At 44.6% G+C, this 21678-nt stretch overlaps 1 protein-coding gene across 1 annotated transcript in view; it reads right to left on the bottom strand.

The window, feature by feature from the left end:
• The window catches only part of myo16 (myosin XVI), a 502924-nt gene that overhangs the window by 153309 nt on the left and 327937 nt on the right, over nt 1–21678 (bottom strand). Inside the window, exons 17-19 of the mRNA XM_059963452.1 lie at nt 8439–8556; nt 4891–4962; nt 4651–4792 (exon numbers count right to left, since the gene is read on the bottom strand). Coding sequence (XP_059819435.1) covers nt 4651–4792; nt 4891–4962; nt 8439–8556 — 332 coding nt within the window. The remainder of the gene's footprint in view (nt 1–4650; nt 4793–4890; nt 4963–8438; nt 8557–21678) is intronic.

Below are 21678 nucleotides of genomic sequence, written 5' to 3'. Positions count from 1 at the left end.
GCCCTTGAAGAATGAATTGGGTGAAATTGTTATGGGAAACAGAGAAATGGCAGAAGAATTTATTAAGTACTTTAGATCTGTCTTCACTAAAGAAGACACAAGCAATCTCCCAGATGTATGGATGGGCCAAGGACATAGGGTAACAGAGGAAATGAAACAGATTGACATTAGGAAAAAAATGGTGATGAGTAGACTGATGGGACTGAAGGCTGACAAATCCCTAGGTCCAGATGGTCTGCATCCTAGGGTACTAAAGGAGGTGGCCCTGGAAATTGCGGATGCACTGGTAATCATTTTCCAATGTTCTTTAGATTGAGGATCAGTTCCTGAGGATTGGAGAATGACTAATGTTATCCCACTTTTTAAGAAAGGAGGGAGGGAGAAAACAGAGAACTATCGACCTGTCAGCCTAACATCAGTAGTGGGGAAGATGCTAGAGTCCATTATTAAAGATGAAATAGTGGCATATCTAGATAGCAGTGATAGGATTGGGCCGAGCCAGCAAGGATTTACCAAGGGTAAATCATGCTTGACTAATCTATTGGAGTTTTTCGAGGATGTAACCAGGAAGTTAGACAAGGGAGATCCAGTGGATGCAGTGTACCTCGATTTTCAGAAGGCATTTGATAAGGTCCCACATAGGAGATTGGTGGGTAAAATCAAAGCTCATGGCATTAGGGGAAAGACATTGACATTGACATGGATAGAAAACTGGTTGGCAGATGAATGGGTGTTTCTCGGAATGGCAGTTGGTGACTAGTGGAGTGCCACAGGGCTCGGTATTGGGATCACAGCTGTTTATGATTTACGTCAACGATTTAGATGAAGGCATTGAGAATAACATTCACAAGTTTGCTGATGATACTAAGCTGGGTGGCAGTGTTACATGTGATGAGGATGTTAGGAGAATTCAGGGCGACTTGGATAGGCTGGGTAAGTGGGCAAATACTTGGCAGATGACGTTTAATGTGAATAAGTGTGAGGTTATTCACTTTGGGAGTAAGAACAGGAAGGCAGATTATTATCTGAACGGTGTAGAGTTAGGTAAGGGAGAAATACAAAGAGATCTAGGAGTCCTTGTTCATAAGTCACTGAAATTGAATGAGCAAGTACAGCAGGCAGTGAAGAAGGCTAATGGAATGTTGGCCTTTATTACAAAGGGAATTGAGTACAAGAGCAAGGAAATCCTCTTGCATTTGTACAGGGCCCTGGTGAGACCACACCTAGAGTATTGTGTACAGTTTTGGTCTCCAGGGTTAAGGAAGGACATCCTGGCTGTAGAGGAAGTGCAGCATAGATTCACAAGGTTAATTCCTGGGATGTCCGGACTGTCTTACGCAGAGAAGTTAGAGAGACTGTGCTTGTACACGCTGGGATTAAGGAGATTGAGAGGGGATCTGATTGCAACATATAAGATTATTGAGGGATTGGACAAGATAGAGGCAGGAAATATGTTCCAGATGCTGGGAGAGTCCAGTACCAGAGGGCATGGTTTGAGAATAAGGGGTAGGTCATTTAGGACAGAGTTAAGGAAAAACTTCTTCTCCCAGAGAGTTGTGGGGGTCTGGAATGCACTGCCTCGAAAGGCAATGGAGGCCAATTCTCTGGATGCTTTCAAGAGGGAGCTAGATAGGTATCTTATGGATAGGGGAATCAAGGGATATGGGGACAAGGCAGGAACCAGGTATTGATAGTAAATGATCAGCCATGATCTCAAAATGGCAGTGCAGGCTCAAAGGGCCGAATGGTCTACTTCTGCACCTATTGTCTATTGTCTATTGATATCAATTGATAGAAATTGGGGTCAAGTATTGGCAGATTGAAGCTAATCCCAGCATGTGTGAGGTTAAGGGATCATGAAATTCAAGACCCCAGTCCAATGGAAATGGGAACACAAGTAGAAAGGATGGAGAAGAAGGCATTCATAAGTCAGGGCATAAGATAAAAGAAGTTGGGATGTTGTGTTGCAAGGCTTAGAAGGACAGAATGACATTTCAGGGAAATAGGAGGAGCATAAAGGAACAAACATGGACCAACGATTGTATTTCAATGCTGTACAACTCATGACTCATAAGAAAAACATTAAGAAATAACAAGATATGATATTTCAATTGATGATGTCATATAATATAATTACAAAGGTATTTTGTATTAGGAATCTTCGATTTTACCCTTCTTAAAGAGCAATAAAAATGTGTACAATAAAAGTAAGGAACTATTTGACAGTTTTTTTTAGATAAGGAGTCTTTAATGAATTACATTAATGTAATTAATGTTTTTCACCAATTTGTATTTACGTGTTCATCCAAAATGGGCACACAGAAATGCCTCAGAGAAAACTGTTAATAAAAGGGTGTGATCAGAGTAATAAGCAGCTCAGAATGCAAGGTTAGGAGAAGAAAGAAAAAGCTGTAACATAGTTATATTAGTCCAGCAATAGGAATTCAAATGCTGCCATGGATAACTATGGTCATGATCTTTCAACAATCACTTGATTCTGACATGATCCCAGATTGCAAATGCCACTCCATTTTTTAAGAAAGGAGGAAGCCAAAAGAAAGGAAATTGTTAGCCTAACCACAGTTGTTGGGAAAGTGTTGGAGTCTATTATTAAATATGAGGTTTCGGGGTACTTGGAGGCTAATGATAAAATAAGTCACAGTCACCATGGTTTCTGCAAAGGGAAATCTTGCCTAACAAATCTGCTAGAACTCTTTGAGGAAGTAACCAGCAAGGTGGACAAAGGAGAGGCAGTGGATATTACTTACTTGGATTTTCAGAAGGCATTTGATAATGTGCCACACATGAGGCTGCTTAACAAGATAAAATCCGATGGTGTTACAGGAAAAATTCTGGCATGTATAGAGGCAAACACGAGGAAATCTGCAGATGCTTGAAATTCAAGCAACACACACAAATTGCTGGTGGAACACAGCAGGCCAGGCAGCATGTATAGGGATGTATAGCATGTACAGGCAGCACTGTTGATGTTTCGGGCCTGCTGTGTTCCACCAGCATTTTGTGTGTGGGGAATGTATAGAGGAATGGCTGACAGGCAGGAGGCAGTCAGTGGGAATAAAAGTGGCCTTTTCTGGTCGGCTGCCAGTGACTAGTAGTGTTCCTCAGGGGTCAGTATTGGGACTGCTACCTTTCACATTATTTGTCATTGACTTAAGTCATGGAATTAATGGCTTTGTGGCAAAGTCTGCAGATGATATGAAGATAGGTGGAGGGGTAGGAAGTGCTGGGGACACAATGCAATTGCAGCAGGACAGACAAATTGGAAGAATGTGCGAAAAAGTGGTAGATGGAATACAGTGTTGGGAAATGTACGATAATGCATTTTGGTAAAAGGAACAATAGTGCAGACTATTATCTAAATGGGGAGAAGGTTCAAACAGGTGCAGAGAGTCTTAGGAGTCCTTGAGCAAAACTCTCCGAAGGTTAATTTACAGGTTGAGTCTGTGGTAAAAAAAGCAAATGCAATGTTGGCATTTATTTCAAGGGGAATAGAATATAAAAGCAAAGAGATAATGCTGAGCCTTTATAAGACACTAGTCAGGCTGCAGTTGGAGTATTGTCAACAGTTTTGGGCCCCTTATTGCAGAAAGGATGTGCTATCATCAGAGAGAGTTCAGATGAAGTTAACAAGGATGATTCCAGAAATGAAGGGGTTAACGTATGAGGAGCGTTTGGCAGCTTTGGGTTTATACTCACTGGAATTTAGAAGAATGAGTGGGGAGAGTGGGCGGGGGGGGGGGGGATCTCTTTGAAACCTGCTGAATTTTGAAAGATACAGAAGATGTGGAGAGGATGTTTCCTATGGTGGGGGTACCCAGAATTAGAGGGCCTCAAAATTGAGGGGCAACCTTTTAGAATAGAGGTATGGAGGAATTTCTTTTAGCCAGAGAGTGGTGAATCTGTGGAATGATCTACTACAGACTGCGGTGGAGGCCAAGTCCATGGGTATGCTTAAATCGGAAGTTGATTGTTTCCTGGTCAGTCAGGACAACAAAGGATATAGCAAGAAAGCAAGTGTATGGCGTTGATTGGGATCAGCTATGATGGAATGGCGGAGCAGAGTCAGTGTGCAGAATGGCCTAATTCTGCTCCTATGTCTTAGCAGCACTAAAAAGGTGTTGTTTGGGTGAGACGCTGTAAATATTTGCATTCATTAATTGATCTTATCAGAACATATCCTCTGATCCCTCTCTCTATTGTGGCCTACATGTGATTTTAATTTCATGGTGCATAGCCCTGTTCCGTCCTCAGAGTAGCAACATTTGGAGGGAAATTGATGTCATATCAATGTGCTCTATATGGATTACAAACATATAAATTGTTATTACCTTTTAGTCAGTTTAGTATTATCCCAACAATAATGGCCTTGTCTTGATGAAACTGCCTTTAAATATAAATGAAGTATTTTATCCTTACTGCAGGAATAATTCTATATCCTGTTGCTTGGCAGTGTGAAGAAGATTTCATTGGAACAGTATGACTTCCAACTTACAAGATAGAACCATATGAATATGCTGGTTTCGTCAAATAGTTTGCTTCTTAGAAGGAGTGAAAAAACTAGATTTTGGCTTAAAACGTATCAAGCATATTAGCTGGCATAAAAATGTGACTCAGAGACAATAGGGTTACCTTGTCATGTCATCGTGACTCTGGAGGTAGTAATTAATGTGGTCCACCAAGAAACAGAAAAGATGACCATAAAGTGACTTTGCCAGGAGGTCCCGGTAAAAATTTGCTACATCCACTGTGTGCCTCCTGAAAACCACATCTCCTTGAATAGGGTAAAAGAAAACATAGTATAGTTATGTGGTTCCTTTTCAAATTTATAAAGTAAACAATAAAATAATAAATATATCTTTATTAACTTACCTTTAAGTTGGTGAATATCAGATGTTAAAGCTGAATTGAGATCATCTGTAGAGACTTGTAGAATACCAGCCACTGAAAAACAGCGTATTTTAAAATACGTATTTACTGGCTCAGATAAGAGTGCTTCATGGAAGGACAGATAAGTATTAAATTTATTACCAAAATGTACTCATAGACAACGCAGTTTTCCACTTAGGTTATGATAGTATAATGTATTTTCACGCAATAATAAAAATGTCTTATAATATCTTGTGAAGAGCTGATGAAATGCAGTTTCTCACATGAACATCACTAATTGGTGCATGAAAGGAAGTGACGAAACAAAATTCTCTTTCTTAAGAAGATGTGGAAAGTGGATTAATTACATAAAGGTGAGGCAGCTAAAGTTGAGATCTACTTGAAAGGTGAAAAATACTCTTGCAGATAAATGATATTCTTGGAAAAACAAATACTAATGAGAAATAGTCAGCATGGCTTTGTATTGTGCATTGGAAATTCTATCCATGAATTTAACTGAGTTTCTAGAAGAGCTAAGAACTTAATAAGTATTTTCCATTAATCTTCACTGTGACAGATACAAGCAGTATGCCAGTAATACTAGAGCATGAGGGGGCAGAAGTGACTGTAAGTGCTATTACTGAGGAGAATGTGCTTGGGAAGCTGAAAGGTCTGAAGATAGATAGTTCATCTGGACCAACTAGACTACAACCCAGGGTTCTGAAAGAGGTAGCTGAAGAGCTTGAGGAGGCATTAATTACGATCTTTCAAGAATCGCTAGATTCCACAATAGTTCTGGAAACTGGAAATTGAAAATGTCACTACACTGTATAAGAAGGGAGGGAGGCAGAAGAAATTATGGGCCAGTTAGTTTGTTGGTGGTTGATAAGATATTGGTCTCCATTCTTAAGGATGAGGTTTCAGGGTACTTGGAGGCGCAAAATAAAATAGGCCAATGTCAGTATGGTTTCCTTAAGATGAAATCCTGCCTGACAAATCCATTGGAATTCTTTGAGGAAATAACAGAGGAGAGTTGTTGATATTATTTATTGGATTTTTGGAAGGCTTTGACAAGGTGCTGCACATGAGGTTACCGAACCAGATAAGAGCCCATGGTATTATAGGAAAAATACTAGCATGGATAGAAGATTGGCTGACTGGCACGAGGCTAAGAGTGGGAATTTTCATGTTATACTGTATGTCAATGAGGAGAATGGCAAAGAAGTGGCAGATTAAATATAGTGTAGGGATATGTATGGTCCTGCACTTTGGAAGAAGGAACAAAGGTGTAGACTATTTTCTGAACAAAGAAAATTCAGAAATCCGAGATGCAGAAATTTGCAGGCTGAGTTGGTGGCAAGGAAGGCAAATGCAATGTTAACATTCATTGTGAGAAGGCTAGAGTATAAAAGCATGAATGTTATCCTGAGCATTATAAAGCATTGTTCAGACAGCACTTGGAGTATTGTGAGCAGTTTTGGGCTCTTATTTATAAGAAGATGTGCTGGCATTTGAGTGTGCTTCACCAGAATGATTCCAGGAATGAAAGGGTTATTGTATGAGGAGCATTTGATGGTTCTGGGCCTATATTCGCTAGAGTTTAGAAGAATGAAACCTATTAAATATTGAAAGGCCTTGATAGAGTGGATGTGAAGAAAGCGTTTCCTATAGTGTGAGCATCTAGGACCAGAGGGCACAGCTTCAGAATTGTGGAACGCCCATTTAGAACAGAGGTAAGGATGAATTTATTCAGTCAGATTGTAGTGAATCTGTGGAATTCATTGCCATTGATGGCTGTGGAGGCCAAGTCAGTGAATATATTTAATGTGGAGGTTAATAGATTTTTGATTAGTCATGGTGTCAAAGGTCATGGGGAGGAAGCAGGAGAATGTTGAGAGGGATAATAAATCAGCCGTGATAGAATGGCAGAGCAGACTCGATGGGCCAAATGGCCTACTTCTGCTCCTATTTTTTATGGTCTAATGGACTTATAGATATTGAAGATGATTGATGGGACAGGGAGGAAGACTTTGACAATGTCCTGCATGGTAGGCTGGTCCAGTAGTTTGGATCACATGGGATTCAGTGTGAGATAGCAAACTGGATACAAAAAATGGTGAAAGGGGTCAGAGAATGGTCATGGGGACATTTTTTTCAGATGTTTAAAACAGGATGGAAGAGCTTGATTTATAAAGTGAGATTGGATAGGTTGGGATGATTTTCTCTGAAACTAAGGATGCTGAGGAGAGACCTTGTGGAGATTTATAAAATTACAAGGGTTAATATGGCTTGTCATACAGGGTAAGGTAGTATAAAATGAGAGTGTATAAGATTTGAAGCGAGCATGAGCTTTCAGAGGAAGTGGAAGTGGCAGGAAGAATTACGATGTTTAAAGAGGCATATTCATGGACAGGAAGGCATTAGAGGGATGTGTACTAAATGTAGGCAGATTGGACTAGCATAGAAAGGCTACTCTGTTGTCATGGACGAGTTAGAACAAGGGCCAGTTTCTGTGCTGTATAACTCAATGAATCCTCCTTATTATGGGGAATCCAACTCTAGATGCTACAACCTGGCAAGTCAAAGGTGCCTTCTTTCTATCTTGAATACTGCTACCCAGCTTTTAGTGAATATAAGCTTCAAGCTTGCAGTCGACATGCATGGAAATTTGAAAGTTTGTCCTGGACCACATGTAATCACAAAATATGGTGCCATTGTGGAAAAAAACTGAGGTAAACCAACTGTAAATCCTGTTAACTATATATCTGTTCCTGTTTGATTTACTAAATCAAGTCATAGAATCAGAGATTGGAAAAAGACCTTTTGGCCCATTGACTTGAGCCATCCTTCAATCACCCATATTTTCCAACTAACCCTGCCCTAACCCATTTTATTTTGTCATATTCCAACACTTTCATTAACACAAGGGACAATTTGCAGGGTTCAATTAACATAGATACTTCTTTTAGTTTAGTTCAGTTCAATTTTTCATTTTTAATACAGGTTTCTAATATTCACAGTAGCTCACACTATTTGCTGTTTTGATATGTTCGAATGTAAGTTATAGTGGCAAATGACCACTATAAAAATTTAAAGAGAATTTAAAAGATTAGTCAGAAATCAGGTAGAGCCGAACGTAAAACCCATGTCCCAGCCAATCTGCCCTTTTTCTCTGGTCTCTTAACAATAATTGTGATGAACTACATATACCTGTCTGGACACGCCCCCCTGCTGACTGCCCCTGTGGCTCCTCCCACTGACCGTGGCTCCTTGCACAGACCCAGGTATAAAGGCGATTGAGGCCTGAGCCCTGCCCTCAGTCTCCAGGATGCAGTATGGTGGTCAACTACTGCTTGTTCTTTCTTCCAGTCAATAGAAGCCGATATCTCACCTCCCGTCTCAGAGAGTTATTGATGCTGCATCAATAATAAACACCGATACCAAGTATTAAGTATAGCACTGGTTTCTATTGCTGGTTTATTTTCAATACTCTCCTGGACTGGCACTCCACAGACTGTAACTGTCAGCATTTTCACTTCTAGGACACTGACCTTGTTCTAGTATTTGTACATTTGACACATACGCTGTGTCAGTATCTGTAAGAGCCAAAAACTGGATGTCTCCAAGTAGCAAGATTGCAGACAGAAGCAGGAACAAGCTATCAATTTCCTAAATCAGAAAAAGAAAACATGTGGCTTTTTCAAATAATAATTTTTAAATATAACATAATACAATATAATAATTTACATTTTTATCATTTCTAGATACAAAACATTAACAGCTGCTACAATCAAATGAATTAAAAAACTTGTGCTTTCTTAATTTGATCTGAATTTTTCAAAATGTGTCACTGATTGATAAATTATAAATCATTAACTTGTTGCTATTTTTTGTTTGTGAACGTTAGTATTTTATTATGTGTTTTCCCATTTTGGTTATAGTCTTAAAATATGGCCAGAGAAAATTAGTTACTGCGTAACTTCTACTGGTCTGACATTTTCTTTATTGATTTACAAGTTGAAGACATTACTGATAAGATCAGCATTTATGGCCCAAACATAATTACCCCAGAGAAGGTGATAGTGAACAACGTACTTCAGCAAGGCTTACACTCAAACAATAAATTTGGGAAGTGACATCCTGTAATTGGACCCAGTAGTGATGACGAGTAACTTGAAGGTAAACTGCAGGTGCACTACTCCCCACACAGACTCACCATGATGAGTTGCACAATTCAGTACAATTGAAGTTTGTCATTCAGCGATGTGTGAATTTTCATGAATATATCCAGATGAAACAGTGTTACTGTGCATTACCAACAGGCACACAGATGAACATATTTATGGAATAAAAGAGTCCCGATATCTCTCCACCCTGTGACACTGAAGCTTGATGCCCAGTTCTGGCACATACAAGTCAATTCAAACTCAACTTCAGTCTGCACTACGTCGACCTGGTGCAGCGTAATAACTCAAGCCCCTCTCTCTCGGTGACTGAAAAGCAAGTGACCCCGCAGCTTGAGACTCGAGTGCCACTAAAAGAAATCCACAGTTGATCATAACAGAGCTTGTCTTCTGCTGAGTGAAACCCGGGTGGACAGTGTTCCCTCCGTTCTGGGCGCCACCCCCGGTGAAGCACAATGGCTTCATCTCCTCACTTTGGCAGCTGCAAACAGGCAACACCATGGCTTCAGACTTAGACCTTGCTACAACTGAGGCTCCCCCACCATCCATCCCTGCTCTCATCCAATAAATCAGTGAATTGAACTTGTGGCCTACCGGATTAAAAATGTCCAAAGGGATCTTGTGATGAAAGAAAAATTACCATGACTATGCTATCTGGTTATGCTATATGCTATCTTTCTATCTGACTGTGAGCCCCCATCAACTCAGGCAGTAGCTTGTGCAAGTCTTTCATTACCTTGTAGCGATGTACTACATACAGAGCTAGAGATGACACGCAGTCGGTTAGTCGTTTCGAGACTAGTTTATTCAAACTTCACGGCGCTTGCATTTAATCCCTAACGCCCGCCCTCTCCGGGCGGAAATGACATCAGAGGTGCATTACCAAAGTCTCCCCCCGCGCGCTGGCTATTTGTGAGCTGGTTTGCCTGCGCAGAAAGTAGGTCGCCACATAACCCCCCCCCCCCAGAACCAGCGATACACCCCCCCAATGTCCACAGTCTGGATCAGCCTCTGTTTGGGAGGTCTGTCTCTGCGCCGCGGTGCCTGAACCGTGACCGGCTGCGCCAAGTCCACATGGGCTGGTTTGAGATAGTCCACCGTGAAAACCTCCTCTCTCCCCCCAATGTCCAGAACGTATGTGGACCCGTTGTTGTTGATCACCTTGAACGGCCCCTCGTACGGCCACTGTAGTGGTGCCCGGTGTCCGCCCCTTCGTACAAACAGAAACTTACAGTTTTGCAGTTCTTTGGGTACATGGGTCGGGGTCAGTCCATGCTATGAAGTCGGTACAGGACCCAGGTTACCGAGCCTTTCGTGTAGTCTGTCCAGGACTGCTACAGGTTCTTCCTCTTGCCCCCTTGGGGCTGGTATGAACTCTCCTGGGATGGCCAGGGGTGCGCCGTACACCAACTCGGCCGACGAGGCATGCAGATCCTCTTTGGGCGCTGCGCGAATTCCAAGCAGGACCCAGGGAAGCTCGTCCACCCAGTTAGGTCCTCTCAGGCGGGCCATGAGAGCTGACTTCAAGTGACGGTGGAAGCGTTCCACTAGTCCGTTCGACTGTGGGTGGTAGGCAGTTGTGTGGTGTAGCTGTGTTCCCAACAGGCTGGCCACAGCCGACTACAGGCTGGAGGTGAACTGGTCGCCTCCGTCGGAGGTAATGTGGGCCGGTACCCCGTAGCATGCTACCCAGGTTGCAATCAGTGCTCGGGCACAGGAATCGGCAGATGTGTCGGTGAGTGGGACCGCCTCTGGTCACCTCGTGAACCGGTCTACCATAGCTGGGAGATACCGCGCTCCCTGGGACACTGGTAGGGGGCCCACGATATCCACATGAATGTGGTTGAATCTCCAGTGGGTGGGTTTGAACTGCTGCGGTGGTGCTTTAGTGTGCCGCTGCACCTTGGCTGTTTGGCACTGCGTGTACGTTCTGGCTCATCCACTGACCTGCTTGCGAAGTCCGTGCTACGCGAACATGCTGGAGACCAGCCGGATGGTTGTCCTGATAGATGGGTGCGCCAAACCGTGTATGGAAAACTCGCTGCCTCCAGGCTGCCGGGATGATGGGGCAAGGTTGGCCGGTAGCCACATCGCACAAGAGGGTCCTCTCACCTGGGCCTACGAGAATGTCCTGCAAACCCGAGACTGCGGTCCTGTAGCTGGGCATCTCGTCGTCTGCCTGCTGTGCCTCCACCAGTGCTGCATAGTCCACCCCCGGGACAGGGCCTGGACAGCTGGTCTGGAGAGTGCGTCCGCCACAACGTTACCCTTTCCTGAGACATGCTGGATGTCCGTCGTGTACTCGGAGATGTTGGACAGATGTCGCTGCTGGCGAGCCGACCAGGGATCGGACACCTTCGTGAACGCAAAGGTCAATGGTTTGTGGTCCGTGAACGCGGCGAATGGCCTGCCTTCTAAGAAGTATCTGAAATGCTGGATTGCCAGATACAGTGCCAACAGCTCCCAGTTGAAAGCACTGTACTTGAGTTCGGGTGGTCGTAGGTGCTTGCTGAAGAATGCCAGGGGTTACCAGCGCCCCTTGATGAGCTGCTCCAGCACCCCACCGACTGCTGTGTCGGATGCGTCCACTGTGAGGGTGGTCAGAACGTCTGTTCTGGGGTGCACCAGCATCGCGGCATCTGCCAAGGCTTCCTTGGTTTTAACGAAAGTGGCTGCGGCCTCCTCGTCCCAAGTAATGTCCTTGCCTTTACCCCACATCAAGGTGTATGAAGGGCGCATGATACGGGCTGCTGAGGGGAGGAAACGGTGGTAGAAGTTCACCATACCAACGAACTCCTGTAGGCCTTTGACTGTGTTGGGCCGGGCAAAGTGGCGGATTGCGCCTACCTTGACGGGCAGAGGTGTTGCCCCGTCTTTAGTAATCCTGTGGCCCAGGAAGTCGATGGTATCGAGACTGACCTGGCATTTGGCCAGGTAGATCGTGAGGCTGAAATCACTCAGGCGGGAGTAGAGCTGGCGGAGGTGGGACAGATGCTCCTGGTGACTACTGCTGGCTATAAGGATGTCGTCCAAATAGATGAATGCAAAGTCCAGGTCGCGTCCCACCGCATCCATTAGCCGCTGGAACCTCTGTGCGGCATTCTTTAGGCCGAACGGCATTCAGAAGAACTCGAACAGGCCGAATGGGGTGATAAATGCTGTTTTGGGGATGTCTTCAGGGTGCACCGGGATTTGATGGTATCCCCGGAAGAGGTCTACTTTGGAAAATATTCTTGCCTCATGCAGGTTTGCTGCAATGTCCTGTATGTGCGGCGCTGGGTAGTGGTCTGGAGTGGTAGCCTCGTTCAGTCTGCGGTAGTCACCGCATGGTCTCCAATCCCCAGCTGCTTTGGTCACCATATGCAGGGGGGAGGCCCATGGGCTGTCGGACCTCCGTACGAACCACAATTCCTCCATCCTCTCGAACTCCTCCTTTGCCAGGCAGAGCTTTTCCAGGGGGAGCCTTCGTGCGTGGGTGTGGAGGGGTGCTTCCTTGGTCGGGATGTGGTGCTGTACCCGGTGTTTGGGCATGGCTGCCGTGAGCTGCGGTGTCAGAATCGATGGAAAGTCCGCCAGGATTCTGGTGAATTTTTTGTCCGACAGCATGATGAAGTCCAGGTGTGGGGCCGGCAGCTTGGCTTCACCCAGGGAGAATGTCTGGAAAGTCTCGGCATGTACCAGTCTTTTCCCTTGCAAGTCGACCAGCTGGCTGTGAGCTCGCAAGAAGTCCACCCCCAGGAGTGGTTGGGCCACGGCGGCCAGTGTGAAGTCCCACGTGAACCGGCTGGCACCAAACTGCAGCTGCACTGTGCGGGTGCCGTAGGTCTGCATCATGCTGCCGTTTGCGGTCCTCAGGGTGAGTCCTGGCTTCCTGTTGCGGGTGTTGTACCCCATCAGGGGCAAGACGCTGATTTCTGCTCCAGTGTCAACCAAGAAGCAGCATCCCGACTGTTTGTCCCAGACGTACAAGAGGCTGTCCTGGTGGCCAGCCGCCATAGTCATTAGCGGCAGCTGGCCCTGGCCCTGGCCCTTGCAGGGCGGGCAACAACGGCAGGCTTCTGTGCCCCACTGCTGGTGGTAGAAACACCACTGTTCAGTGTCCTCCTCTGTGCTGTGTGCCCTGCCGGGCCTGGTCTGGTCTGCTGTTGGGTGCGTGGCCTGGTAATCTGACCGATGGATGCCACGCTCTCCTTCTTGTCTTTCCACAGCACGTCTGCCCAGGTCTCCACCTTCCGGGGGTCGCTGAAATCTGCGTCGGCCAGCAGCAGATGTATGTCCTCGGGCAGTCGCTCTAGGAACGCTTGCTCGAACATGAGGCAGGGCTTGTGTCCGTCAGCCAGGGCCAGCATCTCGTTCATCTATGCTGACAGCAGCCTGTCTTCCAAACCGTCCAGGTGAAGCAGGCGGGCACCCCGCTCACGCCGTGAGAGGCCAAAGGTCTCAATGAGCAGCGCTTTGAATGCTTCATATTTGCCTTCTTCTGGGGGCAACTGTATGAAATACTCAACCTGGGCGGACGTCTGCTGGTCAAGGGCGCTCACCACATGATAGTAACGCGTGGAATCAGAGGAGATCTGCCGAATCTGGAACTGGGCTTCTGCTTGTCTAAACCACACGCGTGGTCGCAGCGTCCAGAAAGTCGGCAGTTGTAGCGAAACTGCGTGAACAGATGAAGAGTCGGTCATCTTTGGTCCAAATCCCGTTTGGACCGTCAGGGTCACCAATGTAGCGATGTGCTACACACAGCACTGAAATAATGACACACAGTCGGTAATTTGTTTCGAGAATAGTTTATTCAAACTTCGCGGCACTGGCATTTAATCCCTAGCGCCCACCCTCTCTGGGCGGAAATGACGTCAGAGGTGCATTACCAAAGTTTCCCCCCGCGTGTTGGCTATTTGTGAGCTGGTTCACCTGCACAGAAAGTGGGTCGCTGCAACCTCAGCCAGCAAGCAACTCGCTGGTGGTGTAGACCTGCAGTCCTTCAAGCCGTTAATTTATAGCAGGATCTTGCGATCATCAGAAGTACTTTTTAGCAGAACAGTAGCACCCTTTGTTGACTCTGTAGAAGCTGCTGTGACAAGCTGTGCTGCCATCTTGCCAGAAATTTTATTCACTACTTCCTACTCTTTGTTCTTCCTAACAACACAACCTTAACTGTCACATCTTTCATTTCTGTTGCTGATAATATTGAACTCAACAAATGGAAAGAGGATTATTGTGATTCTGGAGATGATTCTGCAAATACTAATATTAGAGATTGGATTGCAGAATGGGGTTTAACTCATTTTAGGCACAATATATGGGAAAGCAAGTCTTCTGGATGAAAGCCAGATATGATGCCTGACTGGAGCTTCAAACAGCATCCTGTTAATGCAAAGGATTCAGGTGCCACATGCAGTCCATGGCTACAAAAGAAGATTCGGGGAAATTCACTGTAAGTATTTGACACACTGGGAAGCATTTCATACACATACAATGTCTCAAGACTGGAAATCATTTTAATCAATATAGACGAAGTTGGCAGCTTCCTCAGTCCATCATGACGAAGTACCTTTATAGGGTATTGTAATTGCTGGAAACGTACATCATTCACAGCCACCGAACATGAGTTGGGGTTGACTTTAAGAGGCTGGTCTGACACAATGACTTAATTACATAAAGTACTTTTACTGTTCTTTGACTTCGGTGTTTGATTACAATAACTGAGTTATTATTGTTTTATTAAATATAAAATGCCTCCACCATTTTTATTCGTGAAAACCTATATTGGTGACCCCAATGGTCTAGGTTGATTCCAGAGTTATTGAACATGTCAACCAACACAGTGACTTAGGAACTGCCAGAGTTTTGGGAGCAAAATGCTGTTGTTTGGTTTGTACAAACTGAGGCCCAATTTGTGCTTAAAGAAATCTCTGCCAACCACACCAAATATTTCCATGTAGCAGCATCAATCAGTAACTCCACGGATGAGAAAGTGGTGAGTCTACTGGAACACCAGCCTGAACATGACAAACACCGATTGCTGAAAACTCACCTTCTGCAGACATTTGGACTCTTGGAATCTCAGTGTGCTGAATAATTGCCCTTCTTACTCAGTCTCAGCGATGGTAAGCCTTTGGAGATAATGGACCACATGTTGTCTCTCCTGGGAAATCACAATCCTTGTTTTATGCAGCAAATGCCTGATCAAGTTCGCAAAGCCCTCACTAATGCTCCCGTGAAGGACTATAGGGAGCTTGCTAAAACGACTGATAATCTACACTCAGCCAGGCAGTGGGCTATCATACCTCCTTCTTTCGGTGCCTCAAGATCAGATCCCAACATAAGGATGCCTGCACCTGTGGAACAGACATCACCAGGCCTGTGTTTTTACTACACTCGCTTTGGCAGGAATGCCAGGAAGTGCTGACCACCTTGCAGTTTTGACTGTGCTAGCACAAGGGGATGTCAGAGGTCTATGAATACTGTTGGTTCTTGCTGCTAGCATCATCTAATGTTCATTATGTACACCCTTTCAGCGCAATGTTTCCTGTGTGACACATGCTCAAGTGAGTGTGCTACCAGTATTGCTTATTGATGAGAAGGCAAAGAGCAATGAAACCTTGCTGGAGGCCACCAATGACAGCAAGATCCAGATCTACAGGACAGGACGTGTGACACGCTGTTTCAAGGAGCAACGTTACACATGGGACTCTGTCCTGGATAGATCTCTGCTCAGCGCAGATTTCCTGTGAGACCAAAGGTTATTAGTTGATCTTAAGAATAGCTCGCTTGTGGATGTCAAGGACTTTGAGTCATTATTGTTCTCTCCCAGTAAGTTTCCCATAAGAACTCTGTCAAGCAGGTGCACCACCGCATGTGAGCTTACTGGACTGCTGGATGAATTCCTTAAGGTCACTAAACCCACGTTCTCCACTACAGTCAGAAAAAAGTCGAGCACAACCTTTCTACAGCTGGCCAGCCAGTCCATACCCGTGCGCATAGACTTGACCCACGAAGCTGGAAACCACAAAGGCTGAGTTTGCCAACATGGAAAGGCTTGGCATTTTACATCAGTCGAATAACTCCTGGGCTTTGCCCCTCCATAGGATTCCTAAATCTAATGGTGGTTGCTGCCTATGTGACGATTACCAACGGCTTAAAGAGGCCACCACCCTCGATCGTTGCCCGGACCCACATATCCAAGACTTTTCAGCTCATTTAGCTGTAAAGTAAATTTTTTCCAAAGTTGATTCAGTTAAGGGCTACCATCAGGTGTCTGCAGTTCAGATGACATTACCAAAACAGCTGTGATACCTCGTTTGGTCGCTTTGAATTTCTGTGCATGCCGTTTGGGCCAAAAAATGCAGCACAGACTTTCCAATGAGTGATTGACTCTGTATTGAAAGAGTTAGATTAATTGTTTTTTTACCCAGATGACATGATTGCCACCAGTGCATCCAAGTCCGAACATGTATCCTGCACATTCTTCCATCACTTAAGACAACATGGGTTGATTATTAACCCTGCCAAATGCCAGTTTGGGTTGTCATCCACTGTCTTTCTTGACCATCGCATCTCCACTGAAGGTGCGAATCCCTTCCCATCAAAAGTATCCACTATTATGGATTTCCCACTGCCCCGCACTTCTAAAACAAAACAACAGGAGTTTATATTACGTTAAATTTCTATCACCGCTTCATTCTGTGAGCTGCTGAACTTATGCACTTGTATAGTGTGCTTGAAGGCAATACCCCTAATCATGAGCTTGGCTGGACAGTAGACATGACCAGGTCATTTGATGCCACCAAATGAGCCAATGCAACCCTTCTGGCACACCCGCTCCCCAATACATCTACAGCCATTACTACATGCTTCAGACTACGCTGTGAATACTGTGCCTGAACAGTTGGTTAGAGGTGTGTGGCAGCCACTTAACTTCTTCAGTCAACAGCTCCTCTCCTCCCCACACCCCTAGAAAGGACGGTCACCATGTTTGACCATGGGCTTTGTGATCTCTTTCTGTCTGTCTGCCATTTTCATTTTCTTCTGGACGGTTGCCATTTCACAGTGTTCTTGGATCACAAACCCCTTGAGCATGCGATGATCAAAATATCAGACCCTTGGCTTGCACAGCAGCAATGCCAAATGGCCTACATATCTGAATTCACAACTGCTATACAACATATCAAAGGGAAAAATAATTCCAAGACTGATTGGCTCTCACGACCAGCTGTTAAGGCCATACACAAGCAGGTTGACCAAGCTACTTAACCAGGGGTCCAGGCTTACGAAACAGCAATCTACTGGCGTGCAGTCGGCTGACATTAAGTTTGGGGAAGCTGGGTGTTCTCTCCTGTGTGATGCCAATGCCCCGTAATGCCTGAAAACTTTCGGTGTAAAGTTTTTGACTCCATACATGGCCTTTCAGATCAGGTCTGGAAGGCCTCACAGAAACTGGTTGCACTAAAGTTTGTATGGCATGAATTTAGAAAGGACGTACATGATGGGGCTGCAGCCTATGTGGAGTGTCAGCAGGAGAAAAAATAACCATCATGTTCAGGCACTATTGACACCTTCTGAGGTCCCTGAGTGACAGTTTGACCATGTCAATGTGGACCTTGTTGGTCTTCTTTTCCCCTCCCAGGGTTTCATACATCTCCTTACCATGGTAGACCATACCACCAAGTGACCAGGGGTCAACCTTCTAGCATTGACAACAGCCTCACACATGGTTCAGTACCCGGATTGCTTGGTTTGCCATCCCATCTGATATTTCCTCTGATCGCGATCCCCAATTCATATCAGATCTCCGGGCTGCAATGACCCAGAACCTCAATATCAGGCTACATCACACCATAGTGTATCACCTGTAGTCCAATCGCCTAGCAAACTGTTTCACTGCTCCATAAAGGCTGCTCTGAGGACCTCCCTGACGGACATGTACTGGCATGCTGGGGTTCAGAACAACTCCAAAAGAGGACAAGCCGTCATCTTTTGCTGAGCTGCTATAAGGCCAGCCATTAAGAGTGCCAGGTGATTTTATTCCTGACGCCTGGTTGGCCTCTCAACAGTATTCCACTTTCCTGAGTAAATTCATTTCCTTGGTTACTATTCTCATCTTCCATCATTGGATAGAGCTCTCTTGGGTTCCTGTTGACCTACATTCCGCCTCGTTTGTTTTTGTCAGCCATTATGCACACGAGCATCCCTTTAGGCCCCCTTACGTTGGCCTGTTCCACATGTTGGAATGGAGAGAAAAAACTTTTATCATAGATAAGAGGAGTAAACCTGAATGTATTTTGGTAGATTGCCTTAAACCAGCCCAGGAAAATTTGGAGAATTCCATTACCATGCCCTTGCATCTGGACAGAGGACTCTGCTCTTCCTTCACCCATGAAACATAGGGCCTGAGCTGGGCAGCTCATCCGAGATGCAGATAGGCTCACAATACTGGTTTTAGTCAATTCTGGGGAGGCTTTTGTAGGGTAATGTAATTGGTGGAAATGTATATAATTCACAGCCACTGACCTTGAGTTGGGGTTCACATTAAGAGGCTGGTCTGAATGAATGACGTAATTATGTAAAGTACTTTTACCACACTTTATGTTCCCTGTTTGGTGCTTAATAAAAGAGTTGTTAAGGTTTTTCTTAAAAGTAAAAAGCCACCACTGTTTTTATTGTGAAAACCTGCACCTTAACTATCTTAATTGCAGTACAAGTTACTGCAAACAAGGCTTAGAGAGCTGTCAACTGAGTCTTTGAGGCCAGTTTCCTGAAATGCCCCAGTTGTGCTCTTGCATCATGCGAGCTGAGAGACTTCCACTCAATGTGAGCTAGCAAGCTGTTCTACCTATGACCTTGATAATGTTACTCAACCCAGCGTGGAATGTGGCAGCTCTTGATGAGATCCTGCAGTCTGAAGTCAGATCTTCTAACAGGGAAAGAATGTTGACAGAATTAAAGAAAGCATTGGTGTATTGGTTTGTCTGGAATGTGAAGCCACTGCTTCCATTTCTACTGTCTTTACTTTGCTCTCTGCTCATTATTTGCTGCCTGTTCTTTCTTATCTAAGAGATAAAAGTTATTTCTCATGGTAGGGAATTCCATGACAAGAAGGTACGACTTCAGGATTGAAGGACGTCCATTTAGAACTCAGATGCAGAGAAATTACTTTAGTCAGAGGGTGGTAAATCTGTGGAATTTCTTGCCACAATCAGCTATGGAAGCCAAGTCATTGGGTGTATTTAAGCCAGAGATAGATAGGTTCCTGATTAGCCAGGGCATCAAGGCAGGGGAGTGGGGATGACTGGAAGAATTGTATCAGCCCATGATTGAATGGTGGAGCAGATTCGATGCTCTGAATGGCATACTTCTGCTCCTATATCTTATGGTTTTATGCTCTTTCTGTGCTTACTGTTATTCAAGTGGTGGAAAGGGGTTACCCTCCACCAGCACAAAGTAATGCAGCTTGACAACATATTCAAAAGTAAAAGGGAGACCAAGACAATGAATGGTAGAACTTCAACAATAAGTATACCATTTTGGATACTGTTGGTGGGGACGACCTACCAGGAACAAGTTGCATTGGTTGCATCTCCGGCACCGAGACTGGACCCTCAGCTCAGAAGGGAAGGAGGGAAAAGAGGAGAGCAGTAGTGATAGAGGATTCATTAGTTAGGGGGACAGATAGTAGGTTCTGTGGAAGAGATCAAGAATCCCAGATGGTCTGTTGACTCCCTGGTGCCAGGGTCCATGATATCTCGGATCAAGTTCTCAGTATTCTCAAGAGGGAGGGTGAGCAGCCAGATGTCGTGGTCTGTGTAGGGACCAATGACGTGGGTAGGAAGAGTGAGGAGGTCCTGAAAGGTGAGTTTAGGGAGCTAGGTGCCACATTAAAGGACAAGACCTCCAGGATAGCAATCTCAGGATTGCTACCAGTGCCACGTGCAGGTGGGTTTAGAAATAGTAAGATAGTGCAGATCAACACATGGCTGAAGACATGGTGCAGGAGGGAGAGCGTCAGATTTATAGATAATTGGGCAGTTTTCCAGAGAAAGTGGGACCTGTTCCGGTGGGACAGTTTACATTGGAACTAAAGAGGGACAGATATTCTTGCAGGTAGGTTTGCTAGAGAGGCTTCAGTGGATTTAAACTAGATATGAGGGGGGAGGGGAACCAGAGTGTAGGGACAGATGTATGGGACAAGGAAAAAAAAGAAGACAGTAAAGTTCTTTGTACTGTTAGAGATAAACAGAGAGGAAGAGGTGGAGAATTTCTTAAATGTGTTTACTTTTAATTCCAGGAACATTGTAAGAAAGGTAGAAGAGCTTAGTGCATGGATTGATACCTGGAAATATGATGTAGTAGCTATTAGTGAAGCATGGTTGTAAGAGGGGTGTGATTGGCAACTAAATATTCCTGGATTTCGTTGCTCAAGGTGTGATAGAATCAGAGGGGCAAGAGGAGGAGGTGTTGTGTTGCTGGTCAGAGAAAATATTACAGCAGTGCTCTGGCAGGATAGATTAGAGGGCTCATCAAGGGAGACTATTTGGGTGGAATTGAGGAATGGGAAAGGTGTAGTAACGCTTATAGGGGTGTATTATAGACCACCTAATGGGGAGCGAGAATTGGAGGAGCAAATTTGCAAGGAGATAGCAGATATTTGTAGTAAGCACAGAGATGTGATTGTGGGAGATCTTAATTTTCCACACTTAGACTGGGAAGCCCATTCTGTAAAAGGAATGGATGGTTTGGAGTTTGAAAATGTGTGCAGGATAGGTTTTTGCAGCAATACATTGAGGTACCAACTAGAGAAGGGGCAGTGTTGGATCTTCTGTTAGTGAATGAAATAGGTCAGGTGACAGAGGTATGTGTTGGGGAGCACTTCGGGTCCACTGATCACAATGCCATTAGTTTCAATATAATTATGGAGAAGGATAGGTCTGGACCCAGGATTGAGATTTTTGATTACAGAAAGGCTAACTTTGAGGATATGCGAAAGGATTTAGAAGGAGTGGACTGGGACAATTCATTTTATGTAAAGGATGTAACAGAGAAATGGAGGTCACTTAAAGATGAGATTTTGAGGGTACAGAATCTTTATGTTCCTGTTAGGTTGAAAGGAAAGGTTAAAAGTTTGAGAGAGCCATGGTTTTCAAGGGATATTGGAAACTTGGATTGGAAAAAGAGAGAGATCTACAACAAATACAGGCAGCATGGAGTAAATTAGGTGCTCGAGGAATATAAAGAATGTAAAAAGAATCTTAAGAAAGAAATTAGAAAATCTAAAAGAGGATATGAGGTTGCTTTAGCAAGTAAGGTGAAAATAAATCCAAAGGGTTTCTACAGTTATATTAATAGCAAAAGGATAGTGAGGGATAAAATTGGTCCCTTAGAGAATCAGAGTGGACAGCTATGTGTGGAGCCAAAAGATGGGGGAGATTTTGAACAGTTTCTTTTCTTCAGTATTCACTAAGGAGAAGGATATTGAATTGTGTAAGGTAAGGGAAACAAGTCGGGTAGTTATGGGAACTATTATGATTAAAGAAGAGGAAGTATTGGTGCTTTTAAAAAATATAAAAGTGGATAAGTCTATTCCCTGGGATCTTGAGGGAAGTTAATG

This window comes from Hypanus sabinus, chromosome 3, assembly GCF_030144855.1.
Source record: "Hypanus sabinus isolate sHypSab1 chromosome 3, sHypSab1.hap1, whole genome shotgun sequence".
NCBI lineage: Eukaryota > Metazoa > Chordata > Chondrichthyes > Myliobatiformes > Dasyatidae > Hypanus > Hypanus sabinus.
Note: the sequence above shows the minus strand (reverse complement) of the source record. Positions and strands in the feature narration are given on the sequence as shown.